This window comes from Lepidochelys kempii, chromosome 19 (genome assembly GCF_965140285.1).
Source record: "Lepidochelys kempii isolate rLepKem1 chromosome 19, rLepKem1.hap1, whole genome shotgun sequence".
Classification (NCBI taxonomy): domain Eukaryota; kingdom Metazoa; phylum Chordata; order Testudines; family Cheloniidae; genus Lepidochelys; species Lepidochelys kempii.
Window position 1 is genome coordinate 11,711,651 of NC_136398.1, and position 23,320 is coordinate 11,734,970.

Sequence of the window (23,320 nt, forward strand, 5' to 3'; positions counted from 1 at the left end):
GAGAATTTTTAGAAAGGAAAAATGCCTCGTCTGGCATTAAAGATGGCATTAACTGTCCCTTGGGAAAAGAGAAGATGTTTGTTGAGATGGGCTGGAACTGGCCTTGCTGCTGCTGCTAAGGCCCAATCTCGTTTTCGAGCAGACACCGCAAGACAAACACATGCAAGACAAGAACAGCAAAGGTAGAAAATGCAGGGTCTGTCTGTGGGGTTGACTTTCTCTCGCTGGAGAAATGCAGGCACAGTGCATGAGACCTGGGACCGAGGCCCAGAGAGACGAAGCAACTGGCCCAAGCTCATCTAGGGAGACTGCAACCGAGATGGGACTTAATCCAGATGAAGCGCCTTAACCACAAGGCCATCCTCCCTTAAAATGCCCGGGTCTTTGAAACCCGCCATAGATTGACCCCAGCTTATCTCATCGGCCTTGTGCCAAATTCTTTTGCTAGCTACACCAGCATACGCCCAGAGCGACTCTGGAAGCCAGCGGCCTGACTTTGCGTTTATGCTAGCATAACAGAGCAACAGTTGCTCTCTTGTCTCTATTCTCCTCAGTCCAGGAGAAGAAGGATCGCCCAGCGGTGAGGACACTAACCTTAGGGGTGGGAGGTCCTATTCAATTCCTTACTTTGCCACCGATTTCCTGTGTGACCTTGGGCAAGTCACTTGGTTTCTGTGCCTCAATTTCCCCACCTGTACAACAGGGATAAGAGCACTTCCCTGACTCCCAGGGCGCTGGGGCGGTGAGGAGAACTGCTAGGCAGCTCTCCAACACCACTTTCTACAAGTCATTACCCTCTGATCCCACTGACGGTTACCAAAAGAAACTACACCATTTGCTCAAGAAACTCCCTGAAAAAGCACAAGAACAAATCCGCACAGACACACCCCTGGAATACCGACCTGGGGTATTCTATCTGCTACCCAAGATCCATAAACCTGGAAATCCTGGGCGCCCCATCATCTCAGGCATTGGCACCCTGACAGCAGGATTGTCTGGCTATGTAGACTCCCTCCTCAGGCCCTACGCTACCAGCACTCCCAGCTACCTTCGAGACACCACTGATTTCCTGAGGAAACTACAATCCATCGGTGATCTTCCTGAAAACACCATCCTGGTCACTATGGATGTAGAAGCCCTCTACACCAACATTCCACACAAAGATGGACTACAAGCCGTCAGGAACAGTATCCCTGATAATGTCACAGCAAACCTGGTGGCTGAACTTTGTGACTTTGTCCTCACCCATAACTATTTCACATTTGGGGACAATGTATACCTTCAAATCAGCGGCACTGCTATGGGTACCCGTATGGCCCCACAGTATGCCAACATTTTTATGGCTGACTTAGAACAACGCTTCCTCAGCTCTCGTCCCCTAATGCCCCTACTCTACCTGCACTATATTGATGACATCTTCATCATCTGGACCCATGGAAAAGAAGCCCTTGAGGAATTCCACCATGATTTCAACAATTTCCATCCCACCATCCACCTCAGCCTGGACCTGTCCACACAAGAGATCCACTTCCTGGACGCCACGGTGCTAATAAGCGATGGTCACATAAACACCACCCTATACCGGAAACCTACGGACCGCTATTCCTATCTACATGCCTCCAGCTTTCATCCAGACCACACCACACGATCCATTGTCTACAGCCAAGCTCTACGATACAACCGCATTTGCTCCAACCCCTCAGACAGAGACACACACCTACAAGATCTCTATCAAGCATTCTTACAACTACAATACCCACCTGCTGAAGTGCAGAAACAGATTGACAGAGCCAGAAGAGTACCCAGAAGTCACCTACTACAGGACAGGCCCAACAAAGAAAATAACAGAAGGCCACTAACCGTCACCTTCAGTCCCCAACTAAAACCTCTCCAACACATCATCAGGGATCTACAACCTATCCTGAAGGACGACCCATCACTCTCACAGATCTTGGGAGACAGGTCAGTTCTAGCTTACAGACAGCCCCCCGACCTGAAGCAAATACTCACCAGCAACCACACACCGCACAACAGAACCACTATCCCAGGAACCTATCCTTGCAACAAAGCCCGTTGCCAACTGTGTCCATATATCTATTCAGGGGACACCATCATAGGGCCTAATCACATCAGCCACACTATCAGAGGCTCGTTCACCTGCACATCTACCAATGTGATATATGCCATCGTGTGCCAGCAACGCCCCTCTGCCATGTACATTGGACAAACTGGACAGTCTCTACGTAAAAGAATAAATGGACACAAATCAGACGTCAAGAATTATAACATTCAAAAATCAGTTGGAGAACACTTCAATCTCTTTGGTCACTCGATTACAAACCTAAAAGTTGCAATTCTTCAACAACAAAAATTCAAAAACAGACTCCAACGAGAGACTGCTGAATTGGAATTAATTTGCAAACTGGATAAAAAAACTTGAATAGAGACTGGGAGTGGATGGGTCATTACACAAAGTAAAACTATTTCCCCATGTTTATTCCATCCCCCACCGTTCCTCAGACGTTCTTGTCAACTGCTGGAAATGGCCCACCTTGATTATCGCTACAAAAGGTCGTTCCCCCTCTCCCCCCCGCTCTCCTGCTGGTAATAGCTCACCTTAAGTGATCACTCTCGTTACAGTCTGTACGGTAACACCCATTGTTTCATGTTCTCTATGTATATAAATCTCCCCACTGCATTTTCCACTGAATGCATCCGATGAAGTGAGCTGTAGCTCACGAAAGCTTATGCTCAAATAAATTTGTTAGTCTCTAAGGTGCCACAAGTACTCCTTTTCTTTTTACCTTAAAGATGGTGAAGCGCTCAGATGCTCCAGGAATCGGGGACAGATAAGTACCATAGCCAGACAGATACCACTTTTGGTATCCCGTTCACTGATTTTGGTGAGATAGCCTTCATCTCGACAGCTACTGCCACCTGGAGAACCTCGATGATCTCACTGCCCCATTGACCTTCCCTCTCATTTCAATTCTCAGCTGAGAACCTCTCTCTTCCCTTGACCTAGAGTTCTTAAGTTCTTTTTTCTTGCCATGAGTTACCAACGTAAAATTATTTTAGTTCTAGTTTACATGGAAGATGAAGGTTAAAGTAAGAGGTCAGATCCCCAGCTGGTGTCAATTGGCACAGCTCCATTAAAGTCAACAGAGCAACACTGATTTACACCAACTGTGAATCTTGCCCAGGGTGTATAAAACCACCAATCACTCATTTTGGCTGATAGGACAGGTCTTCCCAGTAGACCATATGTACTCACACGATACATGCATCTTGCAGCTATTCCTGTGAAATTACCCGCTCAAGAGAAGCGAGAGGGAAAGGTTAAAATGTCTCTCTATTATCCGACCGCCATGAGTCAAAAGAAAACAAAAACGTTGACCCACATTTTTTAAAAAACTCTTTTTTTCATTATCATTTTTTATTTCCTGACAGGGGGAGGTCACGGTCAGAGGCAGATGAAAAGGAGGTTCGGTCTTCTCCAGTTTCTGCGCGCTCTCTCAGCCCGGCCAAAGTGCGGAAACGCATCTGCTTTGGATTTGTACTGTAAAGCATCTCCAACAGGCCCCAGCCCCTCCCGACCTTAACTGCGGAGACCTGGCCAGGATCGAGGGAGACCCCGGTAGGCGACTCTAGGCAGCACCAAGAGCCAGAGGACAGACCAACGGGGCTTGTCTGTGTTCAGGAGTCTCAATATGAGAATCCCCTGGATAGTCACAACAGCAGAGTCCTGGCTCTTCTCTACACGTGGACCGTCACACATGGAAAGGCAGAAGAGTACGGATACTGGCAGCAGAGCAAGAGGAGAGGAACGGACTGGCACCAGATTGCATCTCAGTGTGTATCTTGGTCCCACCCCAGCTTTCTGAGAGTACAAGGCAGCTGCTGACACGAAACTCCAGGCTGATACAGCAACTGCTGCGATCTGATTACAAACTTGGATTCAGCTAGGCAGGCTCCATAGGGGGTGTTCAGTGAGACCCAGCAAGCCAAATCCTGCTGTCAGTTACACCGGTGCCATCTGTTGTTATAACTGGGGCTACAGATTTACCCACACTGTGAGCTCAACTGTCAAAAAATACATGGAAGTTCGTGAGATGTCACCCTAACCGCTGTAATAGCAAATGTCAATGGGAAAAGGCACCAGAGGGAGACAGAAAGATTGAATTAGTCCAAACAAAAAGGCCCCATGACAAAACTCAAGGACTGTGTTCAGATTGTGCCTGGTAAACAAGCTAAGCGTGGGACCAGAAGTCAGTGAACCAACTCAGTGTGTCAGAAACCAAGCCGAATGGGTGGATGAAATAATAAGAGGACGAGCTATTCTGCCCACAGCTCCCTTGAGGGATCCTTTTAAAAAAAAAAAAAAGATTTGAGACTTTGGGAGAAAAATTGGCCACCCTGGCTCCCACCCTCACCATCCCCCTGGACTTCCATCACCCTGATCCTGAGAGATGTCCTGACCAGAGCGGGCCAGAGAGAGGGACCCAAACACCACCTGGGATCTGAGACTTTGTCTCTCTTCCCCCACATCACGTGTCCTTTTCCTTCCCCACCTTATTTCTTCTCTGTCCCATCCCCCTCCTTTTTAATTCTGTCTAATAAATCTCTGGCTTAGCTAGAAGCCAAGACTGTAGTTTGCTGTAAGCCTGTGACCAGGGAGAAGCAACTAAAAGCAACGCCCTAAACAGCCCGATGCTGGTACCATTTCCCAGGTCTCATACACTGTGCCTGCATTTCTCCAGCGAGAGAAAGTCAACCCCACAGACAGACCCTGCATTTTCTACTTTTGCTGTTCTTGTCTTGCATGTGTTTGTCTTGTGGTGTCTCCTCGAAAACGAGATCGGGCCTTAGCAGCAGCATCAAGGCCAGTTCCAGCCCATCTCAACAAACATCTTCTCTTTTCCCAAGGGACAGTTAATGCCATCTTTAATGCCAGACGAGGCATTTTTCCTTTCTAAAAACTCTCTCCAGCTCATGGGAAAGGGAACAAGGGATGCTGTTAAAATGGAAGCCCTTATTTAATACTGGCTGTTTCCACCGCTTTAACAGTTTTTCCTTCTTTTGGGCATCTTTACCAGAAAGTTCCAAGGATTTTGAATGGCTCGTTTGCCATGACACTAAGCAGGAGGAAGTCTTGGCAAACCAAGCCCGGAATCTTATTTAAGTCTGTTTAATGTAGTGACTGGGCTATATCAGCACCTTTGGGACATCGATTCTATCTGAATCCAACACATCCCAGGGGTGGGGATGGTGTAATGGGCAGAAGAATTTGGCCCGAATGCTTTCCACCACCGTCTCCAAACCGGGAGGCCCAGCTTTCAGCCGGTACAGAGCACTGGTTTCCAGTTCAAATGCTCCCCACAGAAATGGTCACCTAGGGCGGTGTGGAATTGAGATGGAGGGAGAAAAAAAACCCAATAAACTAAAAATAAAGACACTGAAGCAAGGCGGCCTTGGGAGTGCCAGGTCTTTAAACTGTCTGACAAGGCCCGGTGAGACTGGAAAGGCAGGCATCTCAGGTTCAGTGCTTACGGTTATCTGAATAATGTGTGGGGGGGGGAGGTTTATTATACGCTGGGGGCAGCCGCTTTGGTAAGAGAGCGCTTGCAGCACACCCCTCAGCAACCCGGCGGCTCCATTTAGAAAGATCTATTCTGCCAGGTCTCCGACAGCCCCCACCCCAAGCCCTGCCCACGTTCCCAGTGCTACAGTGCGAGGCAGTTATGGGTCATAGCTCAGGACACCAGGCCTCATCTAGCTGTGGTTGTTGCACTAAACTCGGGGCTAAATATAGCAAGTCCCAGTCCTCACCTCAGGTCAGTGGGATTTCATTCCCCGCTATTTTTAGCCCCCCGTCTACATGCATGTGGATATAAACACAGCTCCCAGGTGCTGCTGTAGAGAAGAGCACAGTGAATGGGGGCGGCCCGCGGGAACAGCACAGGAAATCCACAAACCCGGCATGGCACGGGGCCCAGCTCTGCACGGCTTCCTTCGACCCTGCTGCAGAGTCTGGGGGCAGGGGAGGAGCAAGGGATGGGCCAGTGGATCCTCCTCCTGAATAGATCCATGAGCAGTGCCCCTCACTGGGTTACTCCAGCAGGTTTCTGCACCTCTGAGGCTGCAGTACCAGGCACAGAGCATGACTCTGCTCCATCACATTCATGGCAACCCTAGATGCCCCGGTAGCCTACTGCAGACTCAGCCTGGGGTAAAATCTGAGCGGCATGGTAAGGTGGCAGGGGGGTTGGATAAAGGGTAGGAAGTCCCGGGGGGCAGTCAGGGGACAGGGAGCAGGGGGCGGTTGAATAGGACGGGGAGCGGGGGGGCTGGATAGGGGGTGGGGTCCCGGGGGGGTTAGGGGAGGAGGTGTGCATAGGGGTCGGGGCAGTCAGGGGACAGGGAGCAGAGGGGGTTGGATAGGGGGTGGGGTCCCAGGAGGGGGTGGTCAGGAGACAAGGAGCAAGGGGGGTTGGATGGGTCGGGAGTTCTGACGGAGGCAGTCGGGGGCGGGAAGTGGGAGGGGGTGGATAGGGGGCGGGGGCCAGGCTGTTTGGGGAGGCACAGCCTTCCCTACCCGGCCCTCCATACAGTTTTGCAACCCTGATGTGGCCCTCAGGCCAAAAAGTTTGCCCACCCCTGCTCTAGAGGAATGCCAGGTTCTGAACACTGACAAGGTGACCGGGATGTAATGTCCTTCGCCAGCATGCTTGCCCCCCAAAAAGCCACCCAAGAGGTAATGAGTTTCCCTACAAAAGCAGCCTGTGTTTAGCTGTTACACCTTTTCAACTACACTGCTGCTTCTCCAGGTTAGCTTGTGAGGTCTTGTGCCCCAGGGCCGAATTCCCCACTGCCTTGCCCCCCACGTGACAGACACAGCTGTGCAAAACAAGTGCACACACTGGGTGCAAAACGCTACCAGGGTCAATGAATGGGAATGGCTGCTTGGGCAGAGTTTTGTGCCCTGATTGATTGGTGCCGTATGACAACCCAAGGTGCAAAGTTATGGAGAATCAGGCCCTTTGTGTCTCAGTGAATTGCAAATGAGCCGGCAGTTCAAAGCACTGCTGACAAGTTAGGACGGCAGTCGTGCTGAGCTAAGTTAGGTCTTCGTCCTGTGTTAGTGGTAAAGAGCGTCCTTGTAGCAGTGTTGGTCCCAGGATATCAGCGACGAGGGGGGTGAGGTAATCTCTTTTATTGGACCAGCTTCTATTGGTGAGAGACAAGCTTTCGAGCTTACACAGCACTGAAGAAAAATTCCTTTTAAGCTCCAAAGGTTGTTTCTCTCACCAGCAGAAGCTGGTCCAAGAACAGATATTACCTCCCTCACCTTGTCTCTTAGTGGTAAAGAAGCAACCTTCTCCGAACACTGAACGAGGAACTTTTATTAGCATTAATACAGCGTTATCCTAAAGCTGCTCTGTCTTCCTCTCTACCATCCAGCATCTATCTAGAACCATCAACCTAGAACCAACCACATCCTTGCCTGGAAAATATTTCTAATGAAAAAATTATGAATTTACATGGGATATTTCAAAGTGGAACAAAATTAACATTTTTTTATTTCATGTTGAAGGGACATTTCCCCTACCAAAGAACGCAATTAAAAGTGAGATTTTCCCAGGGAGAAAAAAATATTTTTGATGGAAGCTCATTTTTGGGTGGGAAAATCTCTCCCCTCTGGCCTGTCTTCCTCTTCTAGGTGCAAAGAAACAGCACACACATGCTCACATCCCCTCCTGGTATCTAGCTAAACAATCTTTAAGAAGAGTTAAACTTGAACACGACAGATTCAGAAGAGTCGCTGGCTTAGCCACTCAGGCAGATCTGCTCGTCTCCTGGCCTTACGGACGGTTTGACCCGAAAGGTGTAGAGTCCTGCTCGATGGGGTTAGGACTTTTCCCCGCAGGGTCCTCTTCTTTCACTAGGGCTGTGATGTACATAACACAGTTACCACCGCTAGCAGGGTCCCATGGCAATTCAGCTGGGCTTGGAATCAGCCTACTCCCTATTTCTTCTGAACTGAGCCCCTCGATCAGTCTCCTCCAGGTAGGATGCCACTCAAAGCCTCTGAACCATCTGTGGGGATCAGTGGAGCTCCACGATAAGGCACAAGTTGCCATTCAGCCATGGGCAGCGAGTTCAACAGGCCCGTGGTGTGGGGGCACCGGGAATATTCGTGGCCTGGGGCCCAGCTCCAGCACTGTTTGAGGCCAGGTCTCTCCCTCAGCCCCGCCTTCCGCCCCCGGGCGCTCCCCTTCCCCAGCCCCCGCGCGCCCCCCAGGCAATTTAAAACGGCCCGGGGCCCCCACCCACGGGCAGTGCAGCATAGCTCAGCAGCATCCTACCTGCTGGCTCCACGTGGCTGCTGGCCCCTCGCTGCAGCCCCTGGGCGGGGTGGGTCTGTGTCCTGCCCCAAGCGCCCTGCGGCCAATAGGAAGCTGCGGGGGCAGTGCCTGGGGGTCACAGCACTCAGAGGCTCCCTGGCCCACCCTGCCTAGGAGCCCCAGGTAAGCACCGCACTCCCCCACCCACTCCCAGAGCCTGCGCCCCCACCCCTTCCCATGCCCCCAAACTCCCTCCCAGAGCCTGCGCCCCCACCCCTTTCCCACCCCTCCTCCCACCCCCAAACTCCCTCCCAGAGCCGGCGCCCCCACCCCTTTCCCACCCCTCCTCCCACCCCCAAAATCCCTCCCAGAGCCTGCGCCCCCACCCCTTTCCCACCCCTCCTCCCACCCCGAAACTCCCGCCCAGAGCCTGCACCCCCACTGCTTTCCCACCCCTCCTCCCACCCCCAAACTCCCGCCCAGAGCCTGCACCCCCACCCCTTTCCCACCCCTCCTCCCACCCCCAAACTCCCTCCCAGAGCCTGCGCCCCCACCCCTTTCCCATGCCCCCAAACTCCCTCCCAGAGCCTGCACTCCCACCCCTTTGCCATGCCCCCAAACTTCCTCCCAGAGCCTGCGCCCCCACCCCTTTCCCACCCCTCCTCCCACCCCCAAACTCCCTCCCAGAGCCTGCGCCCCCACCCCTTTCCCACCCCTCCTCCCACCCCCAAACTCCCACCCAGAGCCTGCATCCACTCCCTCTGCACCCTCTCCCACCCCCAACTCCCTCCCAGAGCCTGCACCCCCACCCCTTTCCCATGCCCCCTCCTTCCCCCAAACTCCCGCCCAGAGCCTGCACTCCCACCCCTTTTCCACCCCTCCTCCCACCCCCAAACTCCCTCCCAGAGCCTGCACCCTCACCCCTTTCCCATGCCCCCAAACTCCCTCCCAGAGCTTGCACCCACTCCCTCTGCACCCCCTCCCATTCCCAAACTCCCTCCCAGAGCCTGCACCCCGCACCACTCCTGCACCCCAATCCCCTGCCTCAGCCCCGGGCCTGCACCCCAGACCTCCGCCAACCCAAACTCCCTCCCAGAGCCTTAGGCAGGCAGGGAGTGGAGTTTGGCTGGGGGGCCCCTCTGGCACCACCAAAATTTCTCCACCGCCCCTGCACTCAGTAATAGGTTTCTCTCGGGTTAGACACATGAGACACCTCTGGTAGCTACATGGCACCTTGGCTTCGCTGTTCCTGAACAGTACAAGTGACTCACGGTCTGCCACCAGCTAGAAATGATACCAACCCCACAGGTCTCCCGGGAACATATGCCCACAACCTGGACCAGGCACACTCCATGCGGGAGCTGAGCAGCCTCAAAGTGTGAAACATGCCTGGGACAAAGGCTTGTGGCCCCCTCCAGACAACTTGAGGGTAAAAAGGCTGGCTACTCTGGGGCTTCCACCGCAGCCGTGGGAGACCTGGAGAAGATGCCATTTGGAGGCCCAGTCTGCAGGCCCAATTCTCTATTGCCCAGTGCCTTCTGCAGCCATTTGCCTGTGTGCAAAACAAAGGCAAAGCACTGCCATTCGGAGTGGCCCTTTACACCCACTTTGCCCTGGTGTCAGCACCACCACCAGGAGTGGGGCAACGGAGGATCAGGCCCTGCAGTGCACAGGAGAAAGCAACACACCCACCACGCACTGGCAATTAGAGACAAACTTTCCAGGGACTCTGCAGCAATTAGCAGCTCTTTAACAGATTCTGTGGTGCAACCCATATCACGTGTTAACATATGTTAACATACTTCCCCTTTTATAGATGCTCGCTCCCCCCCCCTCCCTCCCCCATTTGCAGGCAGGGCCACAAGCACCAGGTATCATGCTGGAAGGAGGGGGGGGATCAGAGGGGATTAATTACACTCCACTGAGACAAAGGTCGCAAGGAAAGTAAAATATTAACCTCAGGCACCAGCTCCTCCTTCACTGCACATTGCATCAGATCCTGATTGCACTGCACCAGTGTCAATCAGGGGACAGATCCCCTGCCAGCAGGATGGGGGTGGTCTCCTTGCACCTGCGAGCTACACCAGCTAAGGAGCTGGGCCCGAAGAGCAAATCAGGGGAAGCCAGCAGACCTTCCCCAGGACAAGACGGATGCACAGGAAGGATCAGGCCGGTTGTATCAACACTAAACTGTTTATTTTATCTAAGGCCCTAGAACAGTTCAGGGCGGGCGGGGACACCTGTCCTGTTTGTTCTTAAATCTGGTGCACGAGCTTCCATTTAAACTCATCCCTCCCCTCCCCCCGCATTCCACTTTTTCATTCTCTTGTGAAAAAGGTTTAGGCACCTAGTTCCTTCCCCTCCTCCCCTGGATATTTTGGCTTTTCCCCAGCCCAGTCTCCTTGGACAAGCCCCAGTCTGAAATTGGGTTTGCACGGTTCAGATTCCTGTCGCTTTCACCCACTCTTTACACCTCTCCAAACCGGGCCCCTGAGCCAGGGTGGCGGGGCGGGGGAGGGCCACGAAGGACAATCAGAAAGCCCCACAGATGGGTGGGGTTGAAAAACACCATGCAACCAAACCCTGGCAAAATGAAAATACAGTCAGGAGACCAATGAAAGCAACAGCTCAAATGCACAGAGAAATCAAGAGGTATTGGGTTAGACTGGATGGCTGAAACCCAAAGGATCAGGCTACAAGAAATTTGGTCGTTTTCACATGTCGCCACCAAAGTTGACATTTTGGGGGAGCAAAGCTTTGAGGGCCTGATTTTCAGAGGTGCTGAGCACCCTTCCCTCAAGGGAGGTGGGGACAACAGCCTCTGAACCCCGAGCAAATCAGAATCAGGCTGTTCAGCAACTGCGGTCAGCAGTTCCCTAGGCCAAATCAGCTGGAAGAGACCCACCAAATAGCCCTTCCTCCTTCTATCAGCAGGATTTATCCAGGAGGTTCTCTTCTGCACAGAGCCAAGGTGCAAAATTTAAACAGACACACACACACACCCCGTTTTGGTTTTCCGTCTTCACAGACACACAGATCCAAGCTGGAAAGTTGAGAAACACACACACACGATCCAAGCTCTGGAAAGTTTAAACACACACACACGCTGTTTTGGTTTTTCTTACCCTGCTCTTACACACAGTGTGTGTGTGTGTTTTCTTACGCACACAGTATGGCGCACACACACACAATTGGAGTTACTTACTGTGTTCTTCCTGGTCACCATCTTATCCAGCTTCTTTGCAATCCTCACCAGCTCCTCGGCTCGCCCCATGATCGCGGCTCCCTAGTTTTGGCGTTTAGGAGCAAGAAGTGTGGGGGGGGGGGGCGTTAAACCACAAAAGCAGCCAGGAGCTCGCCCCCGGGACAACTCGGATCTGTTTTCATCGGGGCCTGGGCGGGGGGGAGTGTGTGTGTTGGGGTGGGGGGGGGAGTTGGTCGAACTTTTGCTCCAAGTTTTGGTTGCGGGGGCCGCTGACAGCTTGGCCCGGCTGGGGGGGGGGGGGGGGGGGGGGACCGAAAAAGAAGAAACGGGAGCGAAAGAGCGAAAGCAAAGAAGGGGGCGTGGTCACGGGGCCGCCACATGCAGCCAAAATAGCACAAGGGGGACGGGCTAAATATAGGAGCCAAGGTCCGAGCAGGGCCGGGCGGAGGCTGGGAGCGGCTGCGGGGCGGGAGGGGCAGCGCTGCGCGTGTGGACGCAGGAGGTGCCCTGGTGTGTGACCGTCTAGATCAGGAGCGGTGACAGCTGCCTTGCGCCTGCCCAGGGCCCGAGGATCATCACAGCCCCCCACCAGGCTACAGCAGCCAAATGGATAAAACACTTGGCGAGGAGCGGAGGGGAGAAGGAGATGCCCCCAGGCCATGGGAACTTTAGGAACAGAGCTGGAGGCTAGGCCCAGGCAGGTTAGGGCATGGCCCTCACTGCGCTGCTGAAAGTCTGCATTGTACCAAGCCCCCACCTAGTGGCAAGCTCTGTCTACCATTTGCCTCTTGGGTCCATAAACCCAGTCTGGAAATTTCCCCCGGAACCGGCTTGCCGCACTGCAATGGATCTTCTAGTCCAGGATCCTGCATCAGACAGAGGCCAAGGCCCGGTGCTTCAGCAAAAGGCCCTGGTGCAACCCTCTCCCATTGAGAGAGAAGGGAAATTTCTTCCTGACCACAGCTGGTGACCAACATATGTCTTGAAACATGAGGGTTCGGTGATGCATGTCATTTTATTGTAGCTCAGGGGGCATGCTGTTCTTATTCATAGTAGCAGGTAATCCTTTTAAAGAGCGTATTAAACCAATCCTCTGCAGCAATAAGTTCCAGAGGTTTATAATATTTAGTTTAACAGCTCAGGGGGTTATAGCTTTTTAACATACTGGATAATTGTAAGGCTAATAATGACATTTGCAGTTATGTATGTAAATAACTAGGTTGTTTAAAGGTCTTTGGGACAGGAACTCACCGTTACTATGTGTCTGTACAGCACCTACCACAAACTACAACTCAGATGAGGCACGATGGCAGTGCAGCAAAATTGAAATGGTTCAAATGTTGGGTATTTGGCTTTTTGAAGAAAAAAAATCAAAAATTTCCACAGAAAGCAGACATCTTTTGTGAAAAAAAAATCATTTAGCCAAAAGCCCAGTTTTCCATCAAAAAGAGTTTTGGAGGAAAATTTTTGACTAGCCCTGGTAATTAAATCCCATGCTTCAAGGCACCAACTGATCAGCTATGAGGGGTCAGGAAGGAATTGTCCTGAACTCCACAGCCAGTGTTCCAGCACAGGCCAACTTTGGATTTCTCCTAGCTCTGAAGCTTAAGCTTGCCAGGGAGACAGGATACTAGACACTGGACATGGTGGGCTGATTTAGGAGGGCTTTTGTCCTATATTTCTAAACAACTTTAAAACAGCATCCCAGCTGAAGAACCTAGAGCAGCTGGTGGCCGATATTACTGATAAAGCTCAGCCTAAGGGAGCTTTGCAAAACAAAGGGGGAGAGATTGTATATGTATGCACGTGTTCAAAACAGAGAGCGAGAGAGAGACTGACTAGCCAGGGGTTTTAGACAGTGCCACTAATTCACTGGTTTGACTTTTTCGCTAATGTTTGTTTTTCAAATTCAAGTTCATAATGACCCTCCAAGCTGAGCATTTTTAGGTACTAAGAGTACAGCTTAAGCCAGTTGTTCTCAAACTTTTGTACCGGTGACCCCTTTCACATAGCAAGCCTCTGAGTGCGAGCCCTTATAAATTAAAAACATGTTTTTATATATTTAACACCATTATAAATGCTGGATGCAAAGCAGGGTTTGGGATGGAGGCTGACAGCTCGCGACCCCCCCACGTAATAACCTCATGACCCCCAAGGGGTTCCGACCCCCAGTTTGAGAACCCCTGGCTTAAGCCATTGGAGTCTGCCAGCTTCTTAACGCCAGCCCAGGGGAGGGGGTGTGAATGTATGAGATAAAACCCATGCCATGCCTTAGTGCTTAAAGAGGCACAGGGAGGTAGCATCAGGGCTCAAAATGTAAGGTTTCTTTTATCAAAAGGGGGAGGAAAGGATGGGGGCGGGGGAGGGCAGACATATAGGACTAGAAACATTTTCATGTAGCCCTTCGGGGGGGAGGAGTTAATAGGTTGCTGCAGTGTTGAAAAACAACACTGGGCTGCAGCAAGAGAACCAGAAAATGAAACTGACTAGAGAGGGTAAAAATGAAACTGATTAGGAACAGAAACAGATCTGTTTGATGTATAAGCATTCCAGTCCAGGGAACTGCAGAAAGAAAACAGCATCAAAGGTGAGAATTAAAGTCAGATCAAAGTTTTCAAAAACACAACCTCTCCTAAGTCCACCTATAGAAGTGGCCTAATTTTCAAAAAAAGAAAAGGAGGACTTGTGGCACCTTAGAGACCAACCAATTTATTTGAGCATAAGCTTTTGTGAGCTACAGCTCACTTCATCGGATGCATACATTTTCTTTTTGCGAATACAGACTAACACGGCTGTTACTCTGAAACCTAATTTTCAAAAGTGCTGAGGGCCCACCAGCCCCCGCTGAAGTCAGTGGGCAGCTCAGCATTTTTGAAAGTCAGGCACCTGAGGCTATGTCTGCACTTCGAGCTGGGAATGACACCCCGAGCTAGAACTGCAGATGTGCCCTTAATGAAGATGTTGGCTCGGATTCTCCAAAGCACTTGAGCGCACTCTTAAATCTCATTGAAGGGGACTCAAAACATGCTTAAGTGCTTTGTTGAATTGGGGCGTTGGGATCCAAATGTTGAAGGGTAACTAGTGATTTTGGGTGTCCACTCTCACAGACCTCAAAACGGTCCCCGATTTTCAGAGGGTGGGTGCTTAGCATTTATTTATTTTTTTTAAATGCTGCCCCTATTCCGCTGTCTCAAGTCAGATAACAAAAGAGGCATGCAAAATTGCTTTTGAAAATTTAGGAGCGGAATGTTGGGGATTTTATTTTTTAAATCTGTCTAGATGTTCAAAAGTTTTTCTAGGTGTAACATCACACGGGGCTACTGGAAAGAGGATTTGTTGTTTTAAATATGAGGAGTATCCCTTTAAGTAAAGTTATACCTGCCCCATCTGTAAATCTTTCGTTTTACTCCTGAGGGTAAATGCAAAGTGCAGCCAAGCAGTCCCTTTCCGGGTTGTCAGGAGAGCTGGGTATAAAATGGCTGATCCAAATCTAAAAAGGCAGGTGGGAACACACACAGAGTTGCTGCCTGGACAGGATCCTTTATGCAATTTGACACCAAGAATTATAGAGAGAGACGACTCAAGAATTCCTTCTCGTATTTTCATCTAGGACAGGGGTCGGCAACCTTTGAGAAGTGGCGTGCCAAGTCTTCATTAATTTAAGGTTTCGCATGCCAGTTATAAATTTTACATTTACAGCAGGGCCAGCGGCCAGGACCCCGGCTGGCAGGGGGCTGGGTGGCTGGAACCCCAGACCAGCAGAAAGGTGAGTGGGGCCGGCAGCTGGTATCCCAGGCCAGCAGCAGGCTAAGTGGGGCCGATTGCCAGGACCCTGGCTGGCAAGGGGCCAGAACCCCAGACGGGCAGCGGGCTGAGCGAGGCTGGCGGACAGAACCCCAGACCGGCAGTGGGCTGAGCGGCTCAGCCCACTGCCGGTCTGGGGTTCCGTCTGCCGGCTCCTGCCAGCCGGGGTCCCGGCCGCCGGCCCCACTCAGCCCGCTGCCAGCCGGGGGTTCCGTTCACCCAGGCCAGCAGTGGGCTGAGTGGGGCCAGCAGCCAGGACCCCAGCTGGCAGCAGCGTGCCAGTAAAAATCGACTTGCATGCCGCCTTTGTTGCACGTACCGCAGGTTGCCGACCCCTGATCTAGGAGGCCAAGGGGAAGGATTCCGCCACTTCCAGGAAAAATAAACTCACATCAGCATGAATCTAACCTGCATATTGACTAAAATAAACCCTTTATTTGGGTCCAGTTACAAATGCACCATCGGAGGAAAGAGGAGTAAGGCGGTCTCTTCACCCTTTGCTCACACACCTTTGTTCTCAGATGCTGCCACCCACAACCTGTGCTTCGGGGACAACGTGACCTAGAAGCAAGGTCCCCGGTGGAAGAGTTGCCACATCTTTATAGCTAGATAAGAGAGTCCACCAAGGACTCAGCTGCTGTAGGAAATGGCGTTGATGGTACATTCGGGGCACTCTGACCTCAGAGGCAATACTGAATTAACACCCCATGAGGTGCTGTCACAATGGAGGGGATATAAAACCACTCAGGGCCATCAGAAATCCCCCAAGAGTATCCCAGCCCAATTCCAGCTTCCAACCCCAGCCCATTCCATTCCGCTTCCCTCTGTTCCCCCCACAGTTCAAGAGAAGACAACATGCTTCCCATTCCTGGCTTAAAGTGCTGTGCACTGTTAAACAGCTGCCAGACTCCACTCCAGAAGTGGCTGCATTTCAGTTATGGGTGAAGTGATTTCTATACCTAGTTTGTTCAGCGCTTTGGCATGAGCCTTTGTATTAATTATATTATTAAATGTATATAACTACTCAGACCTCACTCATCCCTGGACTGTCTATTAATACCTATGGAAAACCACACTCATGGGACTGTTGCAGTCACATCACACACAGAACCACTTCCACTTACCAAAAAAAAAAAATCAATTTTATTAGAAATGGGGGGAAGGGGGAGGAATAAAAAAAGAGACCATCTTGAGATTAAATATTCCACTACAAACCCACTGACAATTATAAAAAAATGCAACTTGATCACAGGGGACAAAAAAAATCACGAGGGAGGCTCATACAGGTCAGAAGCATTGGTCCCAGTAAACCATTGCAGAAGCCAAACAAACAAGCTCCCCACCCCCTTTAAAACGTATTCCTGACAGAGGCTAGAATGAGTCTCTGTATAACCATTAGACCCATGGGAAAGGAGTCAGAGGCAAAAAACCAAAAATCTGTACATCCATAGCGGAGATGGGCCTAGGCCCGAGCCCCAAAATTACCCTCATCTCCCTTCCCTGCCACAACTTTTGGCGGTGGAGTCCTCATCAGTTCTAAACCTCCACCTAAATTATTAAGCAACCCGGGAGAACCACAGGGAGCTCTCTCTTGTCCAGCCACCTCAATCAAGAGCCTTCTTTCTAGTCACTGCACTCAACGGTCTCTCTCTAGGTTAGGCCAAACCAGAGCTGAAGACTCCCCGGCGTTATGGATGATTGAAATCTGGACCCAAATCTAGCCGGTCTACTTCCAATTTGAGCCCGGCACTACACAGATGGGCCAATACAGACCTCTTTCCTATTTATAAAAAATATATATATTTCACAGTTTCAGGGTTAGGAAGAAAGGGTGGTGGGAAAGCCACAAGACAAACTAGCTTTTCCTTCTCCGTACCCTCAGAATACCACGGTCTCCTGCTGCAGGATTCCTGCCTGGAGATTGTCTCCTCCTACCATGCTATAGACAAAGGCGAGGGACCAAGGAGACACCCAGGGACTGGACTCCTATTAGGGACAAGGCATCCATCTGGCTCCCTTTATTTCCTTCAAGTATTTTCCTATAAGGGAAAGGGGATGGAAAGCCAGATTGGAGCCACAGAAACAGAGCGGCCTCCCAAGAAGAGGAGGGTCTCTGTGAAGCAGGAGCAGGGGGATGATTAAACCCACAGGACAGAAGATTCACTGAGACTCCAGCAAAGCCTCATTTCCTAAAACAGGAAACAGACAAAAGCTGAAGGGGGTGACAGTCAAGTCACAGGGTGTTTTGGGTTTTTTTTCTTTTGGGGGGGGGTGTAAACCTTTGGGCTGCAGAGATTTAACCCTTGGTGTAAATTGGTCTGTGGGTCAGGTCTGATCCAGAATGAGCCCTCTGCACTACCGATCCCCTTCACTTGATTTGCAAAAGGGAACCGTTTCTAACCCCTTTTAAGGCCATCGAGGGCTACGTTTTCTCAAGCAGATGATCTGGGCCTCGATCGTGCCAAGTCATAAAGCACTTCTCCCATCTGGCCAATGCCCTGCCATTGCAGGGCACCACGGGCATTGGGGCACTTTGGTCCCATCTGTTCTCTCCCCACAGCACACATCAGTTTAGGTACCTGAGAACTGAAATGCTTTAGTTTAACTCAAGTTTTTGGGCTCAACACAGGAGTAGCTGGGTGAAAACCGACAGCCTGGGATACACAGGAGCTCAGACTAGATGATCTAATGGTCCTTTCCGGGCTTAAACGCTATTAAAAAAATCACTTCAGGCATGGAAGCAGCCCCATTGAAGTCAATGGTATCATGCTAGTTTTGTGCTGAGCTAAGGCGGCCCTAAATGGTACCTGCAAATTATACTGGTGGGGAAACACGGAGATTCAGAATGACAGGCCAAAAAGCAACTGTCTCAAATACTTTTAAATAAGAGGAACCTGGGGGTTCAGAGCAGTCTGGGAAACACATGAACAGAATTTGCTGCTGGATGACCCTGGGTAAATCACCACCGCCGCTGTGTGCCTCAGTTTCCCCATCTGTAAAACAGGGATGATGCTCTTCATCTCCTCTGTGCAGTGCTTTGAGACTGACTGATGAAAAGCGTTAGGCGTTCGTTGTTATTAAAGGGCAGGGACGGTGAATGCCCCGAGGCATAACGGGGGTATTCAACCAGCCCTGTGCCAATGCTAGGGGTGGAGAGGGGTGGTTTCTGGAGGAAGAGTCAGGAGAGAATGGGATGAAGTTGCGCAAAGGGGGAATTTAGGCAGCATCCGGAGACAACTCTCTGACATCAAAGAGCAGCCCAAGGGAAAGAGCAGCACTTGAATCAATGGAAACACCGGAGGATCCGCTGTAGTGAACCCCCCTGTACAAGCCCCTGGTGGGGGGGGGAATCCATCCAGACTGTTCCCTATCTCTAATTTCTAGGATAATTCATGCAGCGCAAGGAGACTTGCTTTTTATCCCCCTCTCATCAGCCTTTATCGGCCTGGGCCAGTTTTGCCAGAATTAGGCAGAGAAAGACTCCAGTATGTCTCCGAGGTGCAAGGTAATCCCCCCTTTCCCAGCACTGCTCATGGGCTGGGGGCATTGTGGGGGGAGGCCAGGAGAGATGCCCAGCATTGGCCGGGCACGAGGCCGGACATCAGGAGTTGATGGGCCATGTCCTGCCATTCCATGCTCCGCAGAGTCTGGTATCCCTAGGAAATAACAGGGAGAGCAGTGCACTGTCGCTAGTCACCCAGAAGGGGTTGGCAGCCTTCTCCCGTCCTGACTCATGGGGGTGGGAAGAACACAAAGTTTGGGATCTGCCTCCCCTTTTCTTTCCTTCAATACAGACATTTGAGCCCAGTGGAGCTTCCCCCCACCCTTGCCCGGTATTGGAATGCTAGAGCTCCTGGCTCCCAGTTTTATCCCGCAGGAATGTGATGAGAGGCATCCAGGCTCTGAACTGAACTCCCTTTCCCGGCCCAGCCATAACCCCACCCCTGCCCCGAGGGGGAGATGACCCCTCAAAGCCCACAAAAGCTACGGAGCAGACAAATGGCTGAAGCTGGGGCCTGCAGAGCGGTGCAGCAAGGTTGTCCGTTCTCTGTCCATTTCCTAGCGAGCCACCGTCCCTATCAGCTCCTCAGCCCATCCCCGACTCCGCAGAGGAGGTTGCAAGTTCCACCAGATCCTCACGTCTTCCCCGTTGATCAGCTTCCCCCTGACTGAGGCAGCAAAGATGATGGATCCCGTTGTCCAGTTCATCCAGCGAGCTGCAAGGCTATGCTGAGCTAGCCTGGCCAGGGGTGTAGAGACAGACACTGGTCCTGGTGCGATGCCCAGCCGCCTCTCCATCCAGGAAGAGGAACTAGTTTGGGTAAAGAGGCTAAATAGACCAGCACATGGTGGGAGGGGAGTATTTGGGGTGGGGGGCGGGGGAATGTTGATTCCACCCAAGCCCCTGCCTCAAACCCTCAATACAGTACGTGCCCTAGCATCCATTACCCTCAAGGCCCAGACTCGGTGGTGGGAAGGGAAGCAAGAAAACAGGCCTGTGCTCCTGTGATGCCCCTGTGAAGTTGCTTGAGCACAAAGTCCTGACACCTTGGTGGTGGTGGGGAGGGAGGGAGTGAGCGCTCAGCCCTGCCCCCCACACGCTTGCTGAGAGCTCGCACCAGCTCCGAGGGGAAAGGAAAAACCAGCCAGTCACTCTTGCAAGAGGTGGACGGAGCTGGCAGGGAAGACGCCCGTCCTGGAGCCATCTCCTTCAATGAAGCCGACCTGAGAGAGGGGGCAAAAGGCAGCAGATGAGAACTGAGAGGTGCCAATGGGGGGTCCCGGCTCAGAAGGGGCAGGAAGGAGTGGGGGGCGGAGAAGTGTGAAGATTCACGGATATTCAAGGCAGAGGATGAGAGTGGCCTTTACACCCCAGGTGGGATCCTGAGACCACACATCTCTGCCCCCAATACAATTCCTAGCTGGGGGCTGTGAGGAGGGGCCTGAGAGTGCATCATCTCTGCACCCCCAGGGACCAGAGTAGGGTTGCCAACTTTCTAGTCACACAAAACTGAACACCCTAGCCCTGCCCCTGCCCCCCGCTCACTGTATTTTCCCTCCTTCCCTCACTTTCACTGGGCTGGGGCAGGAGCTTGGGGTGCGGGCTCCAGGGTGGAGCCAGAAATGAGGGGTTCAGGGTGTGGCAGGGGGTTCCAGGGATTCGGATTGCGGGAGGGGGCTGCGGGTTGAAGGAGGGGGTTGGAAGGAGGTACAAGCTCTGGGCTAGGGGTTTGGGGTGCAGGATGGTGCTCTAGATTGCGGGGGGGCTCAGGGCTGGGGGAGGGGCGTGGGCTTACCTCGAGCGGCTCCCGGTCAGCAGCGCAGCGGGGGAGCTAAGACAGGCTGCCTGCCCTGGCACCCACGCCGCACACGCCCCAGAAGCGGCCAGCAGGTCCGGGCCTAGGCGGCGGGGCAGCCAGGAGGCTCCATGCGCTGCTCTTGCCTGCAGGCATCGTCCTCCCCCCACCTCCTATTGGCTGGTTCCTGGCCAATGGGAGTGCGGAGCCGGTGCTCAGGGCGCAGCACGTGCAGCCCCATGGCCCCCTGCCTAGGAGCCGGACCTGCTGGCTGCTTCCGGGGCACAGCGTGGTGCCAGCCAGGCCAGGCAGGGACTAGCCTGCTTTAGCACCGCAGCACCGCCGACCGGACTTTTAATGGCCTGGTTGGCAGTGCTGACCGGAGCCGCCAGGGCCCCTTTTCGACCAGGTCTTCCAGTCGAAAACCAGACACCTGGTCACCCTAGACCAGAGGGGTCAGTGGAGATGGGAGCAGAAGCATCCCCTAAATATTAATCTAATCCCCCTCCAGCCCCCGGGCCCTGATCCACCACCCTCCTAAGGGACTGGGACAGTATGAGAACCGATCCCAGAAGAACAAGAGCCTCGGGCCCCAAGGCTAGAACCCGGGGCCGGGGCTCCCCAGCAGGGGCCTATCCCAGTAGTCCCAGGAGCCCCCAGAGCAGCAGCACTCACCCAGCTCTGCTCATCCTCCTCCCGGGTCACCACGATCACCTCGCCCTTGGAGAAGGTCAGCTCCCGAGCCCTCTCCCCCTTGCAGTCCACCAGAGCCATCACCCTCTTCTGCCTCACCTTGGCCTGCGCAAGCAAACAGCACATGCCTCCAGAGTCCTGGCTCAGGAAATGGGGCAGGGAGACGCCTGCTGCTGAGCCTCCCCCGCCCCTGCTTTGCTCCAAGGCATCACAAAGGGGGCTCCGTGGTGTGGGGGCACATTGGGTTAAAGAACCGTGCCCCTGCCTGCCCCCCACTTCCCCAGCCCAAGCCTCTTCCCCCCACCCACCTATCACTTCCTTCACCTTTGCCCACCCCTCCCTGACCCAGCTTTTCCCAATCGGTTTGTAGCCACGGTAACAACCGTGCCCAGAAGATGCCCAGCTCAGCCTGTGGCCCTTGCAGCCAGGATTTCCAGAGCCCCAAAGTAATGGGTGAAGCAACTGCTCCATGAGTGCCACGGCACCTGGGGATTTTACTCCCTTTGAGGTGGTAAGTGCCCCAGCCTCATCCTCCAAGGTAGCCCCAGCAGGGCCAGTTTCTTTCCTCCCAGGAGGCACGGAGCCAGCCAGCCACCCGCCCCTCGTTAACAAGCCATCTGCAGCAGTGAGGACCAGCCCCAACTCTCCCCGCCCCAATCTGGAATCACCGTGACGGCCACCATCTTAACTGACACATAGGAGAACTGAACCGGGGACCTCTGGATCTAAACGTGGGAGGGCAGGTCTACACTACAAATTGACATCGGTGCAGCTGGGCGGGAGAGAGCTCTCCTGTTGGCTGAACAACTCCACCTCGCCAGAGGCAGTAGCTGTACCGGTGGGAGACGCTCTCCTGCTGATACAGCACCACACACACAGAGGGTTAGGTCAGTTTCACTACGTTGCTCAGGGAGGTGGATTTTTCACACCCGAGTGACGCAGTTCTACCGAAGTAAGTATGTTGTGTAGACCAAGCCTGAGTCTCTGCCACTTGAGCTAAAGATCCATATCCTCTGTAGATCAGGGACATGTAACATACACTGATCAGTGGGTTACAGCTGCACCCCTCACTCCACCAGGGAGCCCAAAATCGGACAGGCCGAGCAGGGGGTGAGCACATACGTTGGAGCGGGAGGGAGTGATCAAAGGGAATTTCACAGCTGGCAAGGGAATGTGAGAGTAGCTGGGCTGGGGAGGCGGGGCGGGGGGGAATCGAAGCCACAGAAAGGGGCAATGGAGCCACAAAGAGACAGGGACCAGCCCCCTTCCCGTGACACTTACCGGAGCAAACCTCCGCAGCACGGGTACCGGGGGAGTGTTCTGCACTAAACTCGGAGCCTTGCTGGAAGGCGGGTCCTCGGGGCAGCCAGAGCTTTGCGGGGAGATGGCCAAGCCGGAGGATTTCCCCACCGAGCCGCCGCCGATCCGCCGGTAAGACCGGGTGCTTTCTGAGCTGAGGGCAGAGGGGTTGCTTCAAACCATCAGAAAGATGGGAGGTGGTCTCCCAACCCTCTCCCCCACCACGAGACCCCAGTGGGCTCCCCCTCCAAAGCACGGACTTATTCTAGCCAATGGTTTCTTCCACAGAGCCCCCCGCCCTCACAATGGCTTTTTCTCCCCTCCTTGAACCCCAGCTCCCCACTAAACAGCACCAGCTGCAGGACTGCACAGCCACGGTAGCGATAGGGCTGAATATTTGCAACGATATGGAAGTGGCACAGACTCAGAGGGTTTCGCCTGTTTCCCCCCTTTTCCATGAAGAATTCCCCATGTGGCGGAAAGGCACCCAAGGGCCAAATCCTGGATCGTTTGGCCCTTGGGGTGCAATTTGGGCTCCTCCTGAGCTGATCAGCGCCATCACATCTAGCAGGTTTTGCAAAGCCCCAGTCAATGGTACAAAACCCTGCCGAGGTAATCCAACACCTCTCCCGCCACTGGGGGGCACTCCTACCCCCAGGGGGTTCTCCTCTCAGCCA

General features: G+C 52.9%; 2 protein-coding genes across 8 annotated transcripts in view; both read right to left on the reverse strand.

The window, feature by feature from the left end:
- The window catches only part of TCEA3 (transcription elongation factor A3), a 30,095-nt gene extending 18,247 nt beyond the window's left edge, over positions 1-11,848 (reverse strand). For all 4 annotated transcript variants that reach the window (XM_073317927.2, XM_073317926.2, XM_073317924.2 and 1 more), the window contains exon 1: positions 11,551-11,848. In XM_073317927.2, coding sequence (XP_073174028.1) covers positions 11,551-11,619 — 69 coding nt within the window. In that variant the 5' untranslated portion in view covers positions 11,620-11,848. The remainder of the gene's footprint in view (positions 1-11,550) is intronic.
- A 4,634-nt stretch (positions 11,849-16,482) lies between these two features.
- Positions 16,483-23,320, reverse strand: part of ASAP3 (ArfGAP with SH3 domain, ankyrin repeat and PH domain 3) — a 72,605-nt gene continuing 65,767 nt past the window's right edge. For 3 of the 4 annotated variants that reach the window (XM_073317921.1, XM_073317919.1, XM_073317922.2), the window contains 3 exons: positions 22,626-22,797; positions 21,327-21,449; positions 16,483-20,079 (listed from right to left, as the gene is read on the reverse strand). In XM_073317921.1, coding sequence (XP_073174022.1) covers positions 20,005-20,079; positions 21,327-21,449; positions 22,626-22,797 — 370 coding nt within the window. In that variant the 3' untranslated portion in view covers positions 16,483-20,004. The remainder of the gene's footprint in view (positions 20,080-21,326; positions 21,450-22,625; positions 22,798-23,320) is intronic. The other variant, XM_073317920.2, reaches the window with a different exon arrangement.